This window comes from Channa argus, chromosome 9, assembly GCF_033026475.1.
Source record: "Channa argus isolate prfri chromosome 9, Channa argus male v1.0, whole genome shotgun sequence".
NCBI lineage: Eukaryota > Metazoa > Chordata > Actinopteri > Anabantiformes > Channidae > Channa > Channa argus.
Genome location: NC_090205.1, coordinates 20,622,167 through 20,647,667, shown reverse-complemented (window position 1 = coordinate 20,647,667; position 25,501 = coordinate 20,622,167). Strand labels below are relative to the sequence as shown.

General features: G+C 38.1%; 1 protein-coding gene across 10 annotated transcripts in view; it reads left to right on the top strand.

Annotated features, from left to right (window-relative positions):
- lrp1bb (low density lipoprotein receptor-related protein 1Bb) overlaps positions 1-25,501 on the top strand; it is a 241,578-nt gene that overhangs the window by 202,226 nt on the left and 13,851 nt on the right. For 7 of the 10 annotated variants that reach the window (XM_067516507.1, XM_067516509.1, XM_067516506.1 and 4 more), the window contains 25 exons: positions 731-912; positions 1,127-1,326; positions 1,593-1,781; positions 1,884-2,032; positions 2,305-2,398; positions 2,645-2,761; positions 3,395-3,514; positions 4,306-4,425; positions 6,589-6,705; positions 7,745-7,851; positions 10,189-10,321; positions 11,179-11,285; positions 11,512-11,644; positions 12,076-12,198; positions 12,363-12,485; positions 14,183-14,323; positions 14,606-14,740; positions 15,703-15,822; positions 16,006-16,247; positions 16,412-16,635; positions 17,829-17,935; positions 19,524-19,640; positions 20,432-20,605; positions 22,102-22,227; positions 22,582-22,746. In XM_067516507.1, the coding sequence (XP_067372608.1) occupies positions 731-912; positions 1,127-1,326; positions 1,593-1,781; positions 1,884-2,032; positions 2,305-2,398; positions 2,645-2,761; positions 3,395-3,514; positions 4,306-4,425; positions 6,589-6,705; positions 7,745-7,851; positions 10,189-10,321; positions 11,179-11,285; positions 11,512-11,644; positions 12,076-12,198; positions 12,363-12,485; positions 14,183-14,323; positions 14,606-14,740; positions 15,703-15,822; positions 16,006-16,247; positions 16,412-16,635; positions 17,829-17,935; positions 19,524-19,640; positions 20,432-20,605; positions 22,102-22,227; positions 22,582-22,746 (3,565 nt within the window). The remainder of the gene's footprint in view (positions 1-730; positions 913-1,126; positions 1,327-1,592; positions 1,782-1,883; positions 2,033-2,304; positions 2,399-2,644; positions 2,762-3,394; positions 3,515-4,305; positions 4,426-6,588; positions 6,706-7,744; positions 7,852-10,188; positions 10,322-11,178; positions 11,286-11,511; positions 11,645-12,075; positions 12,199-12,362; positions 12,486-14,182; positions 14,324-14,605; positions 14,741-15,702; positions 15,823-16,005; positions 16,248-16,411; positions 16,636-17,828; positions 17,936-19,523; positions 19,641-20,431; positions 20,606-22,101; positions 22,228-22,581; positions 22,747-25,501) is intronic. The other 3 variants (XM_067516516.1, XM_067516508.1, XM_067516512.1) reach the window with 2 other exon arrangements.

The window sequence follows — 25,501 nt, the reverse complement described above, 5'->3', positions numbered from 1 at the left end:
GTGAATAATTAAAATGAACTACTTCACTTGAAGTGAACTCATTTGAGTAATAGTTGGAACAAGAATCCTCCAAGAAAATCAAAATTTTGTGTTACTGAGCAAAACTCAGTACACTGTTCTCTAAACCTGGTATGTAACCAGATGTGACACCAAATGAAGTAACTTAGTTTTACCACAGTTAGCTGTTTTGCCAGTAGTGTGCACACATGAACATACATGAATATCAGTGTGTACACATAGACAGCAAACTTTAATAACAAAAAAATCTATAGTCATGTAAATACTAATAATCTTACAGATATTATTTCCATCTGAATTCATTTGAATGTGTCAAGCGACATTATTTAACTAAAAACACACATCATTGCAAGAGAAATGTTGCTGCACCATTTCATTGACTTAACACTTTCATTTCATTTCCTCTAAATTGCACAGCATTAAACTTCAGGTGTACAGTCAGGGTCTGTAACAACTGCCTTCTGTATCTTGTAGAAGCTTTTCGTCGTGGAAGAAACGCATTACTCATCACTATAGAGTGATGTTTCTAAGACATGAAAATGGTTTCTGAGAGACTCAGCTGTTTTTTGGGTTTTTTTTCCCTCTTAGTTTTAAAATAAGTTGCCTGACAGAGGAAGATCTGTTCTTTTATATGAGTTTATTTTCATTCATGAAACATTTAGAACATTTCTAAGATTTGCAAAAACCGATTTTGCTCTTGTTGTCTTACTAGATAGTCCACAGAACAGCTGTGCCCAGCACTTTAGCAGTTGATTGGATAGGGAAAAATTTGTATTGGTGTGATGCGGAAAAGAAAACGCTGGAAGTATCTAAATCCAATGGCCTCTACCCTACGATCCTGATCAGCTCTACCCTCAAGAACCCCACAGATCTGACTCTGGACCCCCAAACAGGGTAAGCATATTATTATTCCTGTAAAGCCCAAAAATGATTTAGTGGTTTGTCTTTATTGTTTTCTCGTGACCAGGAGCAGTGGTAGTGTCACATAGAAAACTACCCAGCCCTGATTTAGCACTTTTCTGTGTCTCCCGTAATTTTTATTTCTATCATGTTCTCTTGGTAAAGAACCTAAATATAGCTCTTTGAACTGTGTTATACTTGTGACTAGCTACGTGTTCTGGGTAGACTGCTGTGAACCCCCTCACATTGGACGTATTGGCATGGATGGACGGGGGCAGACGGTTATCATTGACAGAGAGATCTACAACCCCACTGCTCTCACTATTGATTATAGCAGCAAGAGGCTCTACTGGGCAGATGAAAACCACATCCTGTTTGCCAATATGGATGGCACCCAGAGACGCAAAGGTGAGACAAAGGTGTTGCCCTTGGAAACTGTTTGACATTTTTGGATGTATGCTTTTAGCTGGAGGTTAGATGAGTAGATCAGTACTATCCCTTATGTGCATGTCAGAAATGAAGACGTGTACCATTGCATGCTCCATCTACGGCTGTTAAAAAAAAAGTTTAAATGACAATAAATATTGGTTGCACAAAGGTGTAATGGATATAATACCAAAACATATTAAATCATGAATTAACTTTCTTCCTCTTCTGGATGGTGCCATTCCCAGTGCCCTCTGATCACATTCAAGGTGTAATGGCACTGACTTTGTTTGAAGACTTTGTGTATTGGACGGATGGGAAGTCCAAATCACTACGACGCGCTCACAAAACAACTGGTGCTCAAGGGATTGAACTTCTTAACTCCTGGCAAGCCATCAAATCCATCAAAGTCTACCACTCCCTGCGTCAGCCTGAAGGTAATAAGTCCATCATGGTCCTCCACTCAGTTTATTTTTTGGGGGGAACTTTTTCTTTCAAACCGTTTGAACTCAGTTATATAATTCTGTTCTTCTGTACAGTACCCAAGCACCAGTGTCAGGTTGCAAATGGAGGATGCAGCCACCTGTGTCTTCTATCCCCTGGTGGGGGACACAAATGTGCCTGTCCCACTAATTTTTACTTGGCTGCTGACAACAAGACCTGCCTCTCCAACTGCACCTCTAGTCAGGTCGGCTACATTTCTCTACACTTTCCACTTAAAAGTTTAGTTTAGGCATGATTTTTGCTTTTAAATCCTGAGCAGTAAAATCCCCCTAAAGGCAAATTGCTTTTCTCTCACATGTTTTCTCTTTCTGACATGTAGCGTAGATTCCTGGAAATGGTTGTGTATTGATTTCGACTTTAGCTTTGAAGAATGTTCAAGGATAAATGCACAGTCAAACATTCATGTTGACTTCATTTTCTGTGTTTCTCGTCAATATTTTTCTGTGTAACTAATAGTTTCGCTGTGGGACAGATGAGTGCATCCCTTTCTGGTGGAAATGTGACACGGTGGATGACTGTGGGGATGGGTCAGACGAACCTGCTGACTGCCGTGAGTATTATTTAGTCCAAGGTTGGTTTTAAAATAGTAATAAAACAGGAGTTGATGCTTTGTTTGGTGTGCTTCAAGATATGGCGGACACAAATTAAAACTAAATGGACTTGGGTTCCTGTCTTGTTTTTGTACATAGCATTTCATTATTTTCCTATATTAAACAGTATGTATCCCTTACATAACCTCTGATTAAACACTTACAGCATATACTGTAGATTTTAGCTGTGATTTACTTCTCAACAGCGGAGTTTAAATGTCAGCCTGGGCGTTTTCAGTGTGGTACTGGCCTTTGTGCCCTTCCTCCCTTCATCTGTGATGGAGAGAACGACTGTGGTGACAACTCAGATGAAGCCAACTGTGGTAAGAATAGAAACACATCCACAATGTTTTTATGCAGCCATGAATAGAGTCCTTATATTTTGGGGTAGTCTGTACATCCCTAAATACTTCCCCTTCTTGTGAACACAATATTTTAGATATTCCTTGGTGGGACTTTTGCAGTTTTGGCACAAACATCCACATGGATTTAAGTGTTGGTTGTGAAGGATCACACATCACTGTGACCTCACATCTATCCTATTCTCATCAACGTGATATCTCAGGAAGTCTCGGGATTACATTATATAGTTCAACACGTGATGTTTTAGTTCTATAGTATTTATTTTATAGAAATCATTGTAGTATTATTATTATTATTATTATTATTATTATTATTACTACACAGGGTTGTAGTACAGTATATCAGACAATCTGCAAACCTAAAATGCCTTGTTAACTTTGTCCCAGAATAAAACCTACCAGACAACAGATTTTTACTGCAGTAAATATTGTGGAGTATATCTTTTTATATGCATGTGTACTCTATGTACTGTACCTCAATAGTGTACGTTAAATCACTACTAGCTGTGATCGTATTGGACTTTACTTTGTTTGGAGTCATAGCATTTCTTATTGATTCAACCTTGCACTGTCCTTGCCCATTTTCTTTTTCAGAGACATATATCTGTCTGTCAGGCCAGTTCAAGTGCACCAGGAAACAGAAATGCATACCTCTTAACCTTCGCTGCAATGGTCAGGATGACTGTGGTGATGGAGAAGATGAGATGGACTGCCGTAAGGCTCTGCATTATTACTTTCAGACTCATTGTCTTAGAAATGACTTTTCTGAGCCTTTAGACTGGGAGGCTTATGTCTAATCACTACTTTGATCAGCCTGCCCCGACATTGTAGGAAAAAAGCCAGGAAAACTTGTAAAAGTCCCTGTTTAAAGGTTCAGATTATTTCTGACATAATGTATCAAGATAAGACTTAATTGTCCTTTTTTCACTTAACTAATTTATTTCTGTGCTTCGACAGAATATGTGACACCACAGTCTTAAATTAAGTATGAAGACAATCCCTGTTATGGCCTGTTCCTGTTCCCTTTGAAAAGGGATTAGATATTGAATCACACAAAGGATAAGAAAAGATTTTCTCTGCCATGATGTAACTTATCAGAATAACACATTTCACAATCAAGTCTTTCAGACTGCTGCATTTGTCTTGCATGTGATTGCAAGAGAGGTGAGAGTAGCAGGAAGAGACTGAAAGGAGAAGAAGAGACATTAAAAACCCCTAATGAAAGTGAAGCTAATTACTTCAGTCTTTCTTAGACTTCCAGCACTATTTAATGTGGTCTCAATGCACGTTTGACGTGAACACTGCTGAAATGAAACAGAAAAAAACTGACTGAAACAATGTGAGGTGTTACAATGAGCAACTCCTCAGGATTACTTCACTACTTGTTCTTAGTTTTTTTGATTACACAAAATGTTCAAGTTAAGTTCCAGCCAAGCCAACATTCTTTGTGCATGATCTGGATTATCTTCCTCCTTCCCACACATCTCCTGTCTCTCTGCCTGCAGCGGAAAGCACTTGCTCCCCAGACCAGTTCCAATGCAAGGCCTCCATGCACTGCATCTCCAAGCTCTGGGTTTGCGACGAGGACCCTGACTGTGCAGACGGGTCGGACGAGGCTAACTGTGGTGAGTTGTGGAAATCCACCTACCAATAAATGACAATGCTACACTCATTTTTCAGATAGAGTGCGACACATGTGATTTAATCCAGATTAATTTTACGGTTGGCTTCACTTTGCTCTGCATTAGTCCTTCTACTTGTTCTCACTTCCTCTCTGATTTTGGTGAGGGAGAATGCAACGAATGACCCCCGTCGTCAATAAGAGCTCAGCATTATGATCTCAATTTTGCTTAAATTTCAGCATCTGTCTGTCTTTAAACACACATACAACCTTAATCAAATTGAGTTTTTCTTCTTTACCACAAGCTTTAGGTCAAAGCCATTACTGATACACGACCTTGGAAACTTTTTCTTTCTCAATAGACAAACTACTTCATCGCCCACTAGAAATGTATTTGTTGGCATCTCTGTAAAGAGCTAGAATTCTTCAAGAAAAACCATAATAAATAAAAAGCTCTCCATAAATATGTTTTGTTGGTCAAGTAGCCCAGTGCATGCTATATTAAGCTGTCTATATATTGATGGCATCTGTTGTGAAGACTCAAAGGTTTATTATTTATTTCACCTTTATTCTGCATTTTTAAAGGCTTAGTAACGATGCACTACCCCCACCCCTATAGTGTGTGTGCACATGTCAGGGCCAGGTGCTGTTACTTACAATCAGAACAATAAAAACTGTCATTTGCAGTGAAACAGTATCTGCAATTCAAGTTTTTTTTTTTTTTTTCAGAAGAGGATGCATGCTTTGATGTTTGATGCCTTACACATCCTCTAAATACATTATGTTTCATGTGGAGGTTTTTGCTGTTTTGCTGTTGTTTTAATGTCAGTTCACTTAAGAAGACCCTGATGTAATGTTTACAAATGTTTATTCCTGTATGTACTTCACTGATGTTTGTCTTTAGCCCCTCTAACTGTATTATCTGTAGTGTTTACAGTGTCATCCAACAATTCATCATCTAAAACCTTCTCACAACTTCAGAGCACATATGACAAATTGCTGCTTTGAGTTACCTCAGATTGTTTTAAGGAAGTTTTGCTTGTTAGCACTGGGATGAGCTCTGACTCAGCACGGAAGTGTTGCTTTTTTTGTGTCTCACATCTTTTCCATGATATAAGTGACTGAGCTGGTTCCTAATGAAGTGCTGCTTCGTGTCCTCTGCTGCTGCACCCAGCTTTCCCTCCTGATTTTCTCCTCCTGCTGTCATGCTGGAAAGAGATCCAGGCAGAATGTGCCGCCCTCCTCTTTTGATGCATCTCTTCCCTAACGGATTGCAGCGTTACCTTGGCCATTATCCCTGATGATGTTTGCACAGAAATGACTTTTTAAAGCGAAGCTCTCAGTTTGACTTTGAAAGCTCATGTTGAGGAAGTATCAAAGAGAAAATATCAAAGTATCTGTTATTTTGGACACCAATACAGATATTGTGAATAGTTCTGACCCTGAATATTTCCTAATATTTCAGTCCAGTTAAGAGGTCAAGCATTTTAATTTGAAAGCTTTACTTTTATCTGCTTTAGGCTTGGTTCATGTGTCACGTGTGCACACCATTTTAAAATCTTGTGTGTCGAATCATGAAGGCTCATCATTTAAATGTTTGCATATAAAACAATGCTAACTAAAGCATCACAGTTTTCAACAGTAGAGGATACACCTCCTCACATAATAATACATACAATAATCAAATGAATGACGTTAAAAGCAATATGTTGAGCTACTATCCAAACCTTCTGTCACAATTTGAAGATATGACATTTAATATGTTAATATCTCACTCTCATATGGCTTCTCTCATTACTCATTATTACTAACAGGAACAGACACACACCCTGGATTTAGTTTGTAACAAAGCTGAAATCAAATTCTTCAGCATTTTTGCAGTATTCTGAGATTTTCTTGGATGTTTTCTTGAAGAAAGTTCACTTTTGCCAACTTCCTGTCACAAATTCTGTTGAGGAACGATTGGTAGCATAGTCAGGTATTTCATCTTACGCTGTGTTAGCCTCTTGAGTACATAGCGTGTTTTGAACTCTGTGTCAGACTTGCTCAGGGAAACCCTGAGGAAACGATGATTACACGTAGAAAATATGATAGCTAGCACAGTATTAATATTCATGCTCTTTGAAGCCATTTTCATCTTCATGTTTGTTTGCTCCTGATGAAAAAGATGAAAAGACGTGCGGACCTCATGAATTCCGCTGCGAGAATAACAACTGCATCCCAGACCACTGGAGGTGTGACAGCCAGAATGACTGTGGAGACAACTCAGATGAGGAGAACTGCAGTGAGTACCTGACTCCTTCACTCTCAGTCAGCTCGCTTTGTTCGTTTATATACACTGTTGACGTTCTACACACACTTAGCCACTGAAGAATTGGACTTTTCTGAAGGCACCTGACTGCACCTCCCATCACCACAACCAACCTAATGCCTCTCCCTTACAGACACACACCTACTCTTACACGAACCCACACACACACTCGTGTATCTGAATACCCTAGTTGATGTTTCCCACTATCGATTCACCCAGGCTCAACTCTGTCTTTCAAGCATACTCTTAATATCTGTGCTGTTTCTCTGAGAATAAAGCGAGGCTCAGACTGTTGAGCTGCTGATATCATCTCGTTTTGTGCATTCAAGTCCTTGTGTGTGCGTGTGTGAGAGACTACAATTGTTTGCCTTCCTGTACGTCACGTGACTTTGTGCATGCCAAGTATGTGATTTTGCTGAGTATGTATTATTTATGTGAATTAGTGGACGTTTATTCCCTGTACCTATTAATGTCACCGAAAATGCAAATAAAAGCCATTCATGTGCTGGATGACAAAGAATTAAGCAAGTCGACCAGCAGACAGTGGAGAGGCTGTAAATCAGATTTTGCTGCGATGCCTGTTGGGAGTTTGTGTTGCAGTGCAACTCATAACACACACCCTGAATTAACTAACAGTCCGTGATAACAAGGGGAGGGCCCAGACAGTGGATCTGATGCAGCTGTTTAGCTGTGTCCTAATATCGTCCTCGGGGACACACTTGTACTAAATGGCAGATACAAGATTTTTGGCTTCAGAGAGCATGTTGCCCCCTCTATTGTTAGAGTAGTAATGAATTTATTTACATCCTGATGAGCTTTGTGAGTTATTCCTCTTCTAATATGAAATTACTCTAATTAGTGAAAGCAATGGTTTTGTCACAGTATTAGCATGTGATTCTAAACGCAGAACATTTGGCCCATAACCGCATCAAGGGTCTCTGATCTCTGGTCATTGTGTATGATGCTGGAAAAATATATAGATTTGCATAATTCTGTGTTTTTCTTGATTCAGAGCCAGTGACATGTAACCACAAGGACTTTGCCTGTGCTAACGGAGACTGCATCTCCTCCCGATTTCGCTGCGATGGAGACTATGACTGCTTGGATAATTCAGATGAGGCCAGTATTTCAGATACTATTTGTACCATTTAATTATAAATCAAAGAGGAAGTGAAACTCACAGAAGTGCTGCTCCTAAGGCACATATATTAGCAAAACACTGAACTACTGAACTCTTCAACATTGCTTCAAAAACAGAGCAATTTTAAATCAAAAACCAACATTTCGCTCATTTTACCTTTTTTGGAGTATTTTCTTTTGTCAGAAGAGAAATTATACCACACACTCTGATCACTGATATATTATTGTGAGGTGAATTCTGGCCAATACAAAAATTACAGGACAATTTTCTCAAAATCTAATTTTTGTAAAGGTAATTAAAAAAAAAACACAGACAAATTACGCTGTACACAGGGCAAGTTACAGCACATACTTATGTACTGGTAGTGTTATTTAGTCTGTAATTGATCTTCTGGCATTGTCTGTTACTATCTGAGCTTGCATCAAAGCACAGATTAACTATCCAAATTGGTTAGGGGAAATAAAAGTGGATGGGTACATTGCCAGAGAAAATAATCCCAATCAAGGCATAATTCATTGCGTTGGTCCAAATCTCGTCATGGTTGCTACATTGCAAAACAATGCTGGACAAAACATATCACTGTAATGAGTTATTGTACCTTCAACCGTGTTAGTGCATGAAATACCTTATAGTCATTTGCTTTTGGCAATCCTAATCCCCCCGTGCCTTTCAGGAAAACAAAGGCTGCCTGTTTTGTTTTTAAATTGGCTTGAATGTATAATATATTATAAAACTTCTTATTGCTTTTGTAATTGTGCAATCTTGAAATGTAGCACAATGTGAAGAAATTAGCTTAAACATGCCATTATCTAGCATAGCATGGTGTGAAGAGATTGTTGCAGGTTCCTTCTAAACAATATCCCATTAGTGGTGTAGCACACTGCATAATTCAAGGACAGAGGCTTGTTATTACAATTCATTTTTTTTGATAATTTATTGCTCCGTTCAGGATTTGCAAAGCAATTTTTTGTATATAACCTGTCTTCATGCAAAGTAGTGCAACCCTAATTAACCCTTTATTATGTGTCTCCCCAGAGCCAGGTTTCTGGGTCAGTATAGTCAAATAGAATAAGTGAAAAAAAAGTTGCCTTTCAATCGGCAAAACAATGCACATTGATTAATTAATGTATTTTTACAGTGTCCATAGTTTGTCTACTTTGTTATTGTGATTATTAACAGAAATTACAATATCTATCTCCATTTATGCAGAGGTATTATGAGACAGACGTGTTTATTAGGTGGAGTCAAGTTGGAGCATTTGTATTTCTATTCACACTGAGCAGAAAATGTCATGAACTTCAAGTCCTTGATGTTTTGTTTTCAACAATGCAAGTGTGTTTTTTTACTCAATTACAAGAATAATTGCAAAATTAAGTTCTATCTAAGTAAAATTAAGTTCTAAATCTATCTGATGCTAATGTGAGGATTTAGTATTATGGGTCATTTTATCATCCCTCCAGGAATGTTAAGAATTTGTCTTTTTGGTAGGGATTGTTATGACCTGGAATGTGTAATTTTCCAGCAACTTAAAAAAAATATTTTATGCATGGTTCAGTGTTTCTACGTTTCTATGACATTGTTTGTTTTCTTTTATTTGAGAACGAAAAGGAGAATCAGGGCTGGAACATGCCTGCAAAACAGTTTACAGATCCCCATCGTTAGCAGTAATTTTAGCAGGATCTATTATTTGCCTTTGTGTATTGATGGATTTTACTTAAAGAAAGTAATATTATGTAATGCTAGCAAACTCACCAGCAGCTGTGGTGAAATGTTCATGGACAGCACAGAGTGTAGGTCAAGCTTGCAGAAAAGATTTGTAATGATTGGAAAAAAATTGCAAGGACCTGCTGAATTCACAGAGACTGGTTGAAGTTCCATTAACTGTTGTACATCACACAAATTCCAAAAGGGTATTTAATACAAGCCAAAGCAAGTGAATATCTCTAAAGTAAAAGTCTCTTTAGTGTAAAGTTCCCTCTTTGTGTTTGCTTCAGAGTGCTTACTGGTTGAGTTATGATGAAAGGACAGTAAATTTTTTTTTTTGGAAGATGGCTGAACCCCTTATAATAAACCCTCATAGTAACTAAAGAATACATTAGTACAAATACTGTTGAACTTTTAAAAGCTGATATAACCAGGAGGAATGATAACAAGCAAAGCACTTTTAATATTCACACTACATACTCTGTAATTATAGTTTATAAGCAGACTAAAAAAAGTTAACCTTTTATTAAATGTGCACCGTTACATTATTTTTTAATGACCGTGCTCATGTTTGAATATTTACATTTATGTTGTTGCTGCATTCTTTATAGAAAGACTGTGAAGCTCACTGCGCAGACGACCAGTTCCGGTGTCAAAACAACCTCTGCATTTCACTGAAGTGGCTGTGTGATGGCCAAGACGACTGCAAGATGGGAGAGGATGAGAACAACTGTCAGGGAACAGGTGCTAAACTAATGTTGTGAAGTTCATAAAGGAATGGTAGCAAGTAAAACTGAGAATCATTTGAGCAATATAGCAGGCTTGTTTCTAAACTATGGAGTCTCTGGGATATGTATGGTTTTATATTCTGTGGACTAAATTTTTTAAGTGAGTTGAGTCAGATTCAGCGTAGCAATGCATATTTTCTCTCTAAAGGTTTTGTATTAAAGCTATAAAAATGTTTCCTTATCAAGAATAAAATGTCAAATATAGATCCCTTTTGAATTACAGAACACTCTCCGTTATTGTACCAAGTAGTGTAATATTTAGAAAATACGTATGTAATAATATATAGAAATTGATGAGTGTATTGACATCCTGTATCTAGGATACTGCACAGTCTACACTAATCAGCTACATAGATTTAATGTTGTGTGCAATACAAGTAGGACAAAAAGTATTTGTACATTGTAACCGATTATGAGACATTTTCCAAATTATCAATATGGACTTCCGTGTTAATTGTGGACCTTAAAAATAAAATGTTCTCTAATACAATGTGTTATAATTTTCTGAAGGAGAAAAATGGCTCCAGCTCTGATTTAGTCTGTTGAATTCCACAATGAACTGTTCATTACCGACCAACTACTGTGAAGCACTTTGTTCAGCAGCAGGTAGTACACAGTGTGAGCCCTTTGGCCTGAATGGAGAACAACATACAGTCCAAAAATGTCTCTCTAAGAGCCACATTGTCAGCTTTGCTTTGGATTGGACTTTTTCACTTGTTCACAGAAAAAGAAACTTAAATGGTCTCACCTGACTGATTTCTATGGGCAAAAAGTTGGAATTGTTACTGACTGATATACTTTGGCCTTTTCCAGTAGTCCCGTCATGTTCCGTGAATGAGTATGTGTGTGCCAGTGGAGGTTGTGTGTCGGCCAGCCTGCGGTGTGATGGACATGATAACTGTCTGGATGGCTCAGATGAGGTCAGTATAGCTTCAAGTGATTTAAAGAAGCAACTAAAAGGGAGTTTGTCTGTCAAGTAGTGCAGTTTGACAGTGCACTGTTCTTCAAAAGCAAGGGGCTGCTTGTCCAGTCATGGATCAACCCACATTAAGACAGGAAGCATTCGGTGTTTGGTTTTTCCTTTGCAGCAGACAGCATCACTAGAAGAGACATTGTTGATGATTTACGGTGTATCTCTGCTGACAGACTGGCTGTGTGAAGGAATGCAGAGAAGACGAGTTCCTATGTCTGAATCGTGCTCACTGTATCCCTCGGCGCTGGCGCTGCGATGATGTGTTGGACTGCATGGACCACAGTGATGAGGAAAACTGCAGCCAGGGTAGGTCTGAGAGGGATCTCACGTGGTGACAGCTGATCCTTTTGGTTCTGAGATCCCTAAAAGTGAAATGGGATTTTCAATTGCTATCTCAAATTGTTATTATCCAACAGGGAAGTCATGTGAGCCATTTCAATTAAATATAAAGGGAACAAACAACAGAGAATAATAAATGATTGACAAGCTGAGAGCATGTGTGACAGAGGTAGAGATTTCAAATCTAGGGAGAATGAGACATCTGAGATGAGATACAAGACAGAAATAGATTCAGACTGTGTGTGGCTAAATGATCCAGGGCTGTCTGGATCATTATGATCTGTCATTATAATCATGTCATAGACCGATTTTGAGTTACATTTTCTACAACCTTGAATGCACTTTTCTACCTGAGCTGCAGTGTTAAAGGTCTTGGGGACTTATCTGTGTAATTGCAGGTGCTCTCCTCTGCCGGGCTGATGAATTCATTTGCAACAACACCTTATGCAAACTCCACATGTGGGTGTGTGACGGCAAGGACGATTGTGGAGATAATTCAGATGAAGACATAGATATGTGTGGTGGGTCCAGCTTTTCGCTCTCAAGACCATCCTTTGAGGATTATTGATGCATATTTATCAGCCACTACCTTTTCAATATCTAAGACCTTTTTGGAGAGTTTTTGTAGTTTCTTTTTGTTTTTGAGAGACACATCTATTTATTTTCTGTGCGTTCCCATCTACAGCAAAACTTCCCTGCCCTCCTACAAGGCCATTCCGTTGCAGAAATGATCATGTGTGTCTGCGCACAGACCAAGTGTGCAACAAAGTGGACGACTGTGGTGACAACTCAGATGAAGAAGAGTGTGGTGAGCACAAAATGCACCAGTACATACACGAGAACATTTCTGGATTATTTAAACTTTTATGTGCACTTACAATTAGGATTATTCTAAATTATTGTTATCTTTTTTTAATACAGTGAAGAAGTCTTATTTAATCATTTGTTTAATTTGTTCCCCTCTTTGTACAGTACGGTGCTCAACCTTGACCCATGTAGAATCAGATAATGTCTCATTATTTTGATGATACAGGCATCTTATCAGCCTGACACGTGATGAGAATGATACATAAAGGAAAAAGGAACAAATACAGAGTATTGGTTAAAGACGTTTTGATGCAGACAAGAAATTTACATGACAAAACTTAATAGTCTCATCCAGGAGTAAGAAAAAAGCATGTGTCAGAAAAGGTTTAATTATCTATTTACTATCTCATGAACCCATAACAGGGCCCTGACCACCATGACAGGAACCACTGTTAGCAAACAAATGCTGCATCCAAGAGCTGGGCCTTTAATGTTGTATTCGAATAAGGAATAGAAAAATATCCAACACCAACAGTGTAGGAAACATTTGCATGCTTAGGTTTTTTCTGATAGCTTGTTAAAGGGGTTAAAGTTGCACGGACCAAAAAGTCAGACTCCTAATGCATCACATGACCCTTGGTCTGGATCCAAGCACTTACTGTACCACAAACTGTGCAATCATACAACCTTGCACAGTTTGAAAATTATGGAACAGCTTTATACAAATGTTGTGCTGCAAATCATCACCCTCGAGTTTGTTTACAAAAAGAAAGCTGAGGTTGGAGCAGGTGTTTAACTGAGAGAATGACAGGCTGCATTCAAAACATATCATGGATTTAATATAGTTTTTTTCTTCTTCTTATTATTATTTTTGTGTTGGAATTGGTTATTTATATATTGTAATATGCATAACCACTGCTGGTACTTTTAGAGTGCTGTGACATGTTTCTTCAATGGAGTCCGCCTGTGAAGAATTACACTGAGCTCTTGACTTTTTCATTTGATCTGTCCTAAATTTATCTTTTTCTTATTCCGTTAATACATCCAATCATCTCTAACCTCACTACATCACTTATTCCCACTGCCCATCCCTTCAATAGCACCTTAATCCCATCATTCCTTCATCTACAGCACCTCACTTCCCTTGCCCTCCTTCCTTTCCAGACATTTTTCCTTTAATGTTTGGTTAGGAAGGATGAAATCTCAAGGTAATTTAAACAAATGAAATTACCCAAAACAAAAATGCAAAGTACCTCTACAGTACAATTTGTAGGCTAGATAATTAACAAAGTGCTGTTCCTGTGATTGTTTACATGTTCTATTTTGGTGTCTCAAAATTTACTGTTGACTAAAGGAGTTGCAACTTGGTTGAGGTGTTGGTTACAATATTACCTGTCTTGCAGCAAGTGTAGATGGTGTGTTAGAGCAATAGCAACCAGTTTACTGTATTTTAAAAAGGCAGTGAAGTCAAAGTAAATAGTAATAGTATAGTTAAATCATTGTAATAAGCTCTTTCCAATACATTTACAGTTTTAGAGAGTGGAGTTGATAAGTAAACTGAATTTCTAATGAAACCTCAAAGTAACTTTTAGACATTTTTATCTTTTGAAACAGGAAGCAGCATGTGTGCACATGAATATTCAGCACTGCATGAGTAACATCAACGTCTTGTTATTTTTCCACGGTGTCTGAAAACAGAGGTGGTGGCTGGAAGACCTCGACCATGTGGAAAGACAGAGTTCACCTGCAGTAACCGGCGCTGCATTCCCATCCAGCTGCAGTGCGACCTTTTCAATGACTGCGGGGATGGAGGATCGGACGAGCAAGATTGCAAGGCCTGTAAGTGCAGCACATTGAACGTGAGCGAACAGATCCAAGACGCTTTCAGATTAACTGATATGTAAAATTACCACAATGTTATCAAGAAGCACCAGCAATGTCCTCATTTAAAAGATGTTTTTTTATTTATGATAATACATGTATGACCATGTTTGAGGTGTGTTCTATACTGTATGAAAGAGGATGATGCCCTCTTGGATTTTGCACATGAAAAGCAAAGCATAGCAGGGTCTAAGAAGACAGGGGGCTGGTGTGTAATCAAAGTCCTGTCTTTATTTGTAGTTTCCAGTGGAGATGTATGTGGGAAAAAAACAAATCCATGTGGAGAGGATGCAATTTGCAACCAGACAAATGCTAATGCAATATGCCAGTGCAAACCTGGCTTTAAGAGGAACCTGAAGACAGGCTTGTGCGAAGGTAAAGTATGAGTGATTTTATTCGATTTTTTTAAAATTCATAACAGAATATGTCAAACTAAACTTCTCTCAGCTCTGGTTTTATAACAATTAACTGTCACTTTCCCCTGAATGTGTGGGCAGCTTAGTGGATCAGTGGTAGAGCATTGGCTTGGAATGCAGAAGGCTGTGGGGTCAAATCCTACCCCAAGCCCAGATAAAATGGGAGGGTTGTGGCAGGAAGCATCTGGCATAAAAAAACTGTGGTGACCCCCAAAGGGACAATCTTTTCCCCTTATTGTGTGGAGAACTAGCAGACAAGACACCCAAACCCTCTATTATTGTTACTGATATAAAAAGCATAAGTATAGATACAGTATATTACCTTTTTAAATATTTTTTATCCTAAACAGTCTCCAGAGAGTTGAACAGCACATTCATTAAAAATTAAACGTTTGGGTTCGAAAATGTATTCACAACATTATATTATAATTGCTTTCTAAATGTTAAGGTTCCTTAAGGGCTTATGTCTATTTCCACTGAACTTTTTAATTCCAGGTGAAGAATATTAGATGCAGTAATTCTACTATAAAGAGAAGATAGCCTTGGCTGTTTAGTCAATCTCATGACCTAGTTATTATTGCCAAGTTAAAGGCTTTTTGTCACATACTGTAGTTACTGCTTCAGTGCAAAGAGAAAGCATCATTAGCTGCATGCTAATAATTTCCTCTTTATAAATGGGTCAAGGGCATAACTCAAAGAAATTTAAAATAGCGTTTTGTACCTTTTTCCCATACATGTCATGCTGTGACTGTTCTCGGGTCAATGTACAGTGTGTGTGTCATTTATTACTTCTTATCTCAGAATGTGTGTAAAGGTTTTCAATATTGATGAAATATATAAATAAATAACCCGCTGCCTCTGCATTCAAAGAAACTTCTCTATAGTAACCAGTTCATGCATGAATCTCTTTGCTTTTTCCAGAGATAAATGAATGTCTGCAGTTTGACACATGTCCTCATTACTGCACAAACACCAAAGGATCTTTTAAGTGCACATGTGACCGAAATTACAAGGAGGTCAATGGCAACTGCGTAGCAAAAGGTATGATCCCAAAGTTGAATATCATACAGTATATTTTGTACACACTGCAGACATGCTAATGTGGAGATATGAATGCTTTGTGAACCGAGAGTGATATTAAACTGTGATTATTGTTCTGTGTTTAAATGGAACTCAGCTCATTTGTCTTTTTCTTTTTTTTAACATTAATAACTCACGGGACAGGACCAGAAGATCGAATCCTCTACATAGCTAATGATACTGAAATCCGAAGTTTTGTGTATCCATTTAACCAGAGCCATGGACACAAACTGCTCACTCACATTGAAGACAACGCCCGCATTATTGGAATGGATACTCTGTTTCACCACCAAAAGTTTATCTGGGCTACCCAGTTTAACCCTGGGGGAATATTTTACAAAGACTCTTTAGAAAGAAGTCAAACTAAGCCAAATGTCAAAAACATTGTAAGTATAGCAAACCTGTGGCTTTTCCCATGAACACACGAACAGCTGTGTTGCACATTTAGTTGAAAAAATGTGGTTTGAAACAATAGAAACACGCAACTTTCTTTAATACACAACTTAAAATGGAATAGAATGTCTGACTTTGTGGCTATTATGGGTTGCAGTGTTCAGACTTTCGTCGCCCCAGAGATATATCTGCTGACTGGATTACAGGCAACATTTATTGGACTGATCACTCTCGGATGCACTGGTTCAGCTATTACACAGCCCACTGGACTAAATTACGATATTCCATAAATGTGGGCCAACTTAAGGGACCAAATTGCACTCGCTTGATCACTGATATAGCGGGAGAGCCATATGCCATTGCTGTCAACCCAGCCAGAGGGTAAGTTGTGCTTATTCTTCTTCAAACTCACAATTCTTCTCCCATGAACAGGAATTTGGTTCTTAGAAAAGTTCTCATACCATATTGTGTTGTTTTCCACAAATATAGAGAATAGTGGGCAGGACATGAACAGTCCTCTATTGACCATCAATGAACAGTTAGGGAGCCTGAATTGTGAAACATGCTTGTAGGACCTCACAATATCAGTCAAATAGTAGCAAAACACTGAAAAATGAAGCAGTGCACCATTAGTCATCAAGATTGCTGTGAGAAACCAAATCAGTGATGAAGATATTGACTTTTGCCTTTTGCCACTTTTTGTCTATTGTTAAACCGAGTGTAACTTGAAAAAATATACCCATTACTGAACAGTTATTGAACGTTTAAGCATGTTGTTGATTATACAGTTACAGGGAAAGCAACTTCTCCACTTATATTACCAATTATATCAGTTTAGGTAACTCCATCAAAGGTGCCTTCCAAAGACATGTAATATGCTATACCGTATATCATATATGATATATATCTGCACAGCTTTACAGATGTTCAGTAAAATATTTTTTTCTTAAAGTTAAAGTTAAGATCAGATGACAATTCTTCTTCTTATGTGCTGGCTGAGGGTGAAGTGTTCATGTTTTGTTAATTTTACCAATACCCTAATGCTATCGCAATATAAGGGAATTATTTTAAAATATAGTATTTATAAACTCATTCTCATTATAGCTATAATAAATAACTGCAAAAATAAAAATGCATTCAACAATTATTTTGCATAAACGTGACACAACTCATATGTGATCAAGTGTGAGTTTGGTGAGACCTTAAAACAAATTCCAAATCAGTAAACAATAGTGAAACTATTTTTCTTTGCGAAAACTGTTTAAATGAATTTAAAAAAAAAAAGAACTTTGCTCAACAACACTTACAACAGTGTGGTGAATGAGGCCCCATGTTTTGAGCAGAGTGTACTTTAGTATGGGAGTTGCCCTTACACGCAGCTGTTTGATAAAACCTCGCTGCCAAAGACAGGGGTCACCAAAGCCACTATTATGAGGTTAAATGTGTAGTATACACATACATCATATATTAAACTATATAAGACACATTTTTAGTTTGAGCAGTGTACATTTTTTGTTTCTACTTAACACCATGGTGGTCTCAGGGATGAACAGCAATGTCTTTGTCTGCTGCAGGATGATGTACTGGAGTGTAATCGGTGATCACTCTCATATAGAGGAATCAGCTATGGATGGCTCCTTGCGCAGAGTAATCTTGGAAAAAAGTCTCAGACGTCCCACTGGTTTGTACAAGTCCACTAACTGTTTACATTGCTACGTTTTCATTCTGTTGTAACGTTGGTACCTTACTATAAACATTTTAGCATATTAGCATATTTACAGTCATTATTTCTCATTACTTTGTGTGTATACCTGATGTTGAATGCATTTCCTTTCATGTATCAATTTGCAATAGATATATTTTTTAAAGGTTAATTGTTACGTGCACATCTGCCTTCACTTGCACAATGCAACATATGTGTTACTTGCATGTTCAAGCTCAACAAGCATTCCATCTCAGTGCTACTTGTTGTGAAAACTCCCGAGGGGATCTTAATTCTTTGGCACCTGCTGTTGCATATGCAGGTTTGGCACTCATTTAGGTCTCAAGGTTTTTTTCAAACTTTAATCTGCTGTAATTTGAAAGCCTTTAAATAAGACGCTCGTCTGTCAGACGTTACATTGTTTCTACTGTGTTTTCTAAAGGTTAAGTGAAAATCAAATTTATTAATAAGCTAAACGTTCTCGACACATTGAAGATGGAAGTGTGAGGAATGCAATTCTGTCTTAAATATACTGTACATACAAAAAAAGAAGAAACAGATTGACAATGTCACAACTACACAGTGCTTTTACAGTGCTGTCTCATTAAATGTTACTGAACCGGCACTGACATCAATGGCGTTAAATACTAAAATCAATCATTTGTACACAAGCAAAAAAATAAATAAATAAAAAGACAAGGCTGTGTGTTTCCATACCATAGAAATTAGGACAGATGTCAATGTTAACAAGCAAAGAAAATGCTATGAAACCGTTGTAGCTTGAGTGACACATTTGATGTGTTATATGCAAATGTCTGTAGTTCAAGTTAAAAAAACAAAAAGTGAAGAGGCTAACTGCATAGTTAGTCAGTACAACATCTACATGAGACATGCATTATATTATGTTAAGAGATTCAAAGGACAATGCAATAAATGTAACAATCTCATCAGGTTTTTAGGTTAAGACCCATATGCACTATTTTGCAGCTATGTTAAATATACATGTATTTTTGTGAAATGGACAAATACTACATGGTATATTGGCAAGTTATGTATTAAAGTGGTAGGAAAAATATAGAAAACAGTGGAAATGTATACAATAAGTAAGGAAGACTTCACAGCCACGTGAAATGTCTGTAGGGAGACACTTAATGCTGATCTAGTTTTGAAGAGTGGGTTTGGCCTCCTTTAATTCAAAGGACCCATGCTCTGTCTTAGTCCCAGATAGAGGAATTCATCATCGGCACAAAAACACAAACCTACTTAAATCCTGCAGCCAGGTGCTCAATTATCCAGTCAGACTTTTGGGATAAGGTAAAAGTGAGTCAACGCTTTGAAACGTAGTGTAGGCAACCATAAAGTCTACAATCAAAGATGCTGTTTTGACATGAGCACATTGGATGTCACCAGTCGTAAAGGGGAGAGAAACAAAAGAACCACCTCCACATCCTGGTGATCTGCCACATGCACCTGTCCTGACCTTATGGTTTTCTGCACCGAGGGATTCTATGCTGATCCCTCTGTAATTTATCAGATAACTAAATCTCCTCCCTTCATCTTCCCACAGGGCTGGCCATTGATTATTTTAACCAGCGTTTATACTGGGCTGATCCTGAGCTCTCACAGATAGGGAGCATGAGATTGGATGGCTCGGACCCTCTGGTGACAATCAGTGACAGACACGGTGAGGCCCACTAACAAAAAAGCACAGCTTCTTCTTTTAAACACATAGTAATAACACTGAACTTTGATTTCTCTGAGTTTTAACTGTATCAAATAACACTGCTGGTGTGTCTCCGAAGAGTTCAATTCAACTTCAATTCAATTCAACTTAATTTATATAGCGCCAATTCACAACAAAGTCATCTCAGGGCACTTTACAGAATAAAGTCAAGATTATAAAGATATATAAAGAGAACCCAACAATTCCCCCTGGAGCAAGCCATAGGCAACAGTGGAGAGGAAAAACTCCCTTTAACGGAAGAAACCTCCAGCAGAACCAGGCTCAGGGTGGACGGCCATCTGCCTCGACCGGTTGGGGTGAGTGGAAAGGGGAGAGAGAAAAGAACAGAGCAACAAAAAGCAATAACAAAACATCGGGCAGATTGGTAGGACCAGTAGCTGCACGCTGGAAGACACACAGCTTCAAAGCCGGGGGACACCTGCAGAAAGGGACAGAGAGAGGGGGACAGAGGAGGACAAAGACAACTACGGGAGAGAACACACAGAGTTAATGACATACAGTGGTGAGAATTGCGGGGTGAGAGGAGAGGAGAGATGGTCAAGAGGAGGAAAGGAGCTCAGTGCATTGGGGGGTGGGTCCCCCAGCAGTCTAAGCCTATGGCAGAGTCTGCCCACACATGTTCTTCTTCCATCCACGTGTCACAGGAGGCAAATTTTCACTATCCCAAGGCTGTAAGTGTGCAGAAAGGGTTACTTGACATTATCGGTTTCTTTTCTCTTGTAATTGTACAGGAATCTCGCAACCGTACAGAATTGACATTTTTGAAGACTACATTTATGGAACTGGATTAAAACATGAGGTCTTCAAGATTCACAAGTATGGCAAACAGTCTGTGGAATATTTCAATTTAGGGGTGGAGAAGCCCACAAATATTTTGATCTCCCACCGATACAAACAACAAGATGGTAAGTTTTATTAATAACTGTTTTCTTACTGTATTAAATGACACTATATATAAATACATATATATTTTTTTTTTTTTCCAGTGTGGTACGTATGGCGATAGTGTCATTTTCAGTTGGTTTTCTTCTGCCTTTGGATAGTTTACACACTTTGGGATGTGCAAACAGTATTTATCAGAAAATAAAAAAAAAACAGACATGAAAGGCAACGTGTGCTGTATGTTACAAACTTGGCTTGGGCCTGTAACAAAACAGTTTCACCCTGCAGTCTAAAGACATTTAGTTACAGTGTGTTAATTGGCGACAGGTATGAAAGTGGGTGAAAATTGTTTCATGTCTCAAAGTGTCAGCCATGTGATAGACTGTGCCCCCTCTCACTCAGTGTTATCTGGCACTGGCTACACATATGATATTGTTAAGATAATTAAGAGTATGATGGGTAAAGCACATCTTCCTGTGTGAATTTACTGTCAAAGAACGATATCAAAGCAAAGATACTAACAGTGAATATAAAATGCATCATATCTACACCAATAGTTACTATTGGTTAAATAATTTCTAAACAAACAGCACCTGCACCATTACGGAAGCAGTTTTTGAGACGTGCTATTGCTTCAGGTGTGTGACATAAAAACACCCATCTGTTTCTTTAGACAGTCAATCAATACAGTCATGTCTCTCCTCCCAGTTTCCCCATGCAGTACACCACCTTCAGTTATTTGTTACATCTCTGCTGTTAATGGGTGTAGAGAAACAGACAGCTCAGACTTGGTCAGTTTTTCACTTTAAGGGCAGCTGTTCTATTCCTCAGAGACTCATTAAGGCAGCCGTGTGGAGTGTGCACTCTGTGGGCAGAAGATGCTCACAGCTTGCAAAACACTATGATATGATGGTTTGATATCTTCAGCAAAAACCTAATAACCATTTACATTTTTTGCTCCTGGCGTTTAATCTTCACGTGATGTGTAAGAATTCTGAGCACTGATTACATTCAGTATATCTTGTACGCACCAGCACTCGTTAATGACTTGTCAGATATACAGTTTGTAGTGGATTGACATAATTATTAATAATTAATTTAAGTCTTTTATAGTTTAAACAATGTGTACTGAAATATGTTTGTGCAAGTGTGTTTAATTCTCAGAAATTCTAACTAGCTTTTCATGAGACCTTTACATTATTATGGCCTCTCACTGTTGGCAGCAGTGAGAAGAGCCCTTCAAGAAGTGCTGCTAATCAATTAGACAATGAAACATTCCTAACACACTTTATGATGGCTGATTATTCAATCTGGAGATGACTCATGTGTGAAGTTCTGCATATGCTTTAGCCTTGTTTCTCTCTGGGCTTCAAGGAAATGACACCCTTCAAACCAGAAATTAAAACACTTGAAACAAATACTGTGGCTTTATTCTGACAACGACAAATACACTTTTCTTTAACAAGCACGTCTTTGATTTAGAGTAACTGCTTGGCTCTTTCTTTCTTTTTTTCCACAGCATCAAATCCATGCATGAGAATGTCCTGTGATTTCATGTGTCTGCTCAACCCAACGGGTGCCAGATGTACCTGTCCAGAGGGAAAGGTACTCCTCAATGGCACCTGTAATGATGTCAACATCTCAGGTAGATCTACTCATGCATGTTTGTCACATTTAGCTGTTGCTGTAGTGATTTAATGAGTAATTTGATTAGAGACAATGTTGACACTACACTCTCTGAACAGCACTGAAAACGTAACATTAGCACATTCAGTCTGAGCTTTTCAAAGCTGGAACCATAATATCACTTATGAAACACACAACATTGTCAAGATTTTGCCAATACTGATGTTCAATAAATGCAGCTTGTTCATGTTTTCATTCTTGAAAGTTCAGGTGGCCAACTCTGTGGCTGATATCAGTAGTATTACACAGTTTGATGCCACTGACTGCTACACACTACAGTACAGTAACTGATATGGACTTTGCTGTTGGAAAGGTGACCTATGTCGTCCCCCGTGTGAGAATGGAGGTCGCTGCTTAGCCAATGAGAAAGGAGACTGGAGGTGCTACTGCTGGCCTGACTTTTCTGGGGAACGCTGTGAGGTCAACCACTGTACAGACTACTGCCTCAATGGAGGCACCTGCATGGGCTCATCTTTGGGTAAGTTTGCTTTGGAATGGACTGTCAATCTTAAGCATGATTCCTCCCAGCAGTCTTTGCAAAGCTGCAGGAATTGGAATATATTTCATTATTTTCCTTTTTTTTCCTGTTACAACCCGCAGACAATAGGACAATGATTTTTAAGTGGTTTGTAATACTGTCATCACAATCCAGGCATTCGTGTATGTATAAATGGTAAAACTGCTGCAGAATCCTTTATATTCAGATCTGGGAACACCAAACTTGCTGTGACTGCCAAAAACAGACATTTTCAATTCCTGTCTATTTCCTCCTGCACACTGACCCAATGAAATCCATCCACATTTGTCTTCCTTTAAAGCTCTGCTCCCTCTTCACTTCAGCTCAAATTTGCCGCTTTAGATCTGCCAGTTGAGCAGTTTTGTCATTGATGCTGCTGTCGCACAAGCATCAAATATCAACCTGCTTTCAAGTCAAGGTCTTCTTTCATGCTTTTATGGTTCCTGGAGCAACCTTACCCCACAACTTAGTGAATGTAGATTAAAATGTGAAGATGTCAACAGTGGAGTTGAATCAGGATGTACAGCCCTTTTAAAATGTTCTCCTCGATTCCCGGTGTTGTATGTCAATGTCCCATCATTGCAATTACTTACTTTACATTTATTACACAAAGGGTTCACCAAAACAATATTATGATTCTAAAAATGTGCATTGTTTTCCTAAATAAAAGTTTTATAAAGGCAGAACAATATTCCGGTGGTTTGAAATCATTAACACTATATTCTTCGAATGACACATTGTTTACAATTGCTACTCACAATTAGTTTGTGAGTAGCAGTTACATCAACGGTAGGCGAGATAAAAAAAAAAAAAAGTGGGCTTTTGATTTTTGATGTTCATTTCTGCAAATAGCTATCTTTCACTGTCTATTGGTCTTTTTAAAGCATAAAATAAATAGTTTATTTCTCCTCTGGCCTTTGGGGAACATGTCTGCCCAACAGGAAGTAAACTGATACTTTTTGAAAATCTGTGTTTTCATCTTGTTTTTTCAAGTTCTGTTTAGATTTTTAAAACAGCTCTACATGACATAAAAAGAAGCCAGGATCATCGCTTCTGCTCATTAATAGAAATGCAGTCTGTCTATCAAGATAGCATACGAATCCTGTTACATGCTGTGGGATCACTGCTGTCAGGTTTTAGGCAGAGCTCGTTCTGATATTGTGCTTGATTTACCATTCGAATATGCTTTATTGTATTCTTATTTATGATGAGCAGCTGGTAGGAAAATGAAGTGTTGTCTTTGAAAATCAGTCTAAATGAGTGACCGAAGATGAGTGATGGAAATATTATAATCGAGTGAGCTTCCTCAAAATGAAAAGGGTGTGAAGGCAACCTCGCAATCAATTTGAGGCTGGAACTTTCCCAGTTATATCTATAAAACCACAAGGTGTCATTGAGTTCCTGCTCTCATGGCTTTGACTGGTTTACAGGCAGTTTAATGGAACACTTGGCAGCAGAACTCACACATTTGAACCACAGTCACAGCTATTCTCGTTTTCCTGCAATTTTATGAACTTTATGCTTTATACTGAAATTATAAAAAGCATAAAAACATTAAACTAAACGCAAATGAATGTATAGTTCACAAGATAAAAAAGCCCTTAGTGACATTTTGCTGGTGACAACAGTTGAAAAAAAGGGCCATGTTTGTCTAAGCACAAGGTTTATGTAGAATTCAGATCAGATTGCTATGACAAGCTATGGTCAAGTCATATGATAGTCCAGTTTTACAAATATCTGTTTTTCCACAATGCGTATTTGCTTTTGAGTGTTACCATCTTGGTAACAACTTGGCACCAACAATGGTTAATAACCTTGTTAGCGTTTACATTGTTCATATTTGTAATTGATGAGAATTAATCCATCCCCTCAATTGCCCCTCCCAGTTTGATGTTTCCTTGTGGATGTGTTGGTCCTTTACTAACTAAATTATATCTGTGGCTATTGCTTTCCAGTTTGACATGTAAATCACTTCCTGACTAAGCTCAGCAAGTGAGTAACATGAAACAACATCTTACCTTACTTACAGTACGTAACCTCATAGCTAGTGTTTTTACTGTCTGTGAAATATTTCTACCTTACTAATTTCTGCAGAATGTTTTTATATAATAGAAGATATTGGAGGATGATCCAATGTGATTTTTTTTTCTTATATATAATTATCTACTTGCCATTTCCTGGTTCCACCCATTATTTCCAGGCTCATTTCAATAAGTTAATTGCGTTAAGGTCTCTGCTCAGACACCCAGATCTGTCTGAGATGGTAGCTGCTTTCTTTGAGGAAAAATGCATGTACTTTTACTTTAGGTTCCCCTTTAAAAGTATTTTAACTAGATATTAATACTTAATTACGGTTAAAAAGAATTGGGTCTAGGTAATGAGGCATAACTGTACTTTGTACAATATTTAAAGATTTCTATTAGTGAAACATGGCTCTTGAAGTTGCAGACACAACCGCTCACTCATTATTTACACTTTGTTTTTTAGCTACTTTGATTCCATGGGGAAACTTTAGGATTAACCGCTGTTTCAGATAGCTTAGGCTCCAATGTCTTGGCCAAGGACACTTTAATGTGAGTCACATGCCACTGTGTTTTAAATAGAAGGCATTAGGCTGCATATTATTTTAACACAGTGTTATGAAATCAGTGATGAACTGGCTCAAGTGAAGGGGTAAAACTAAGTGCTCACTATTAATTATGTACGTAGTTTAATC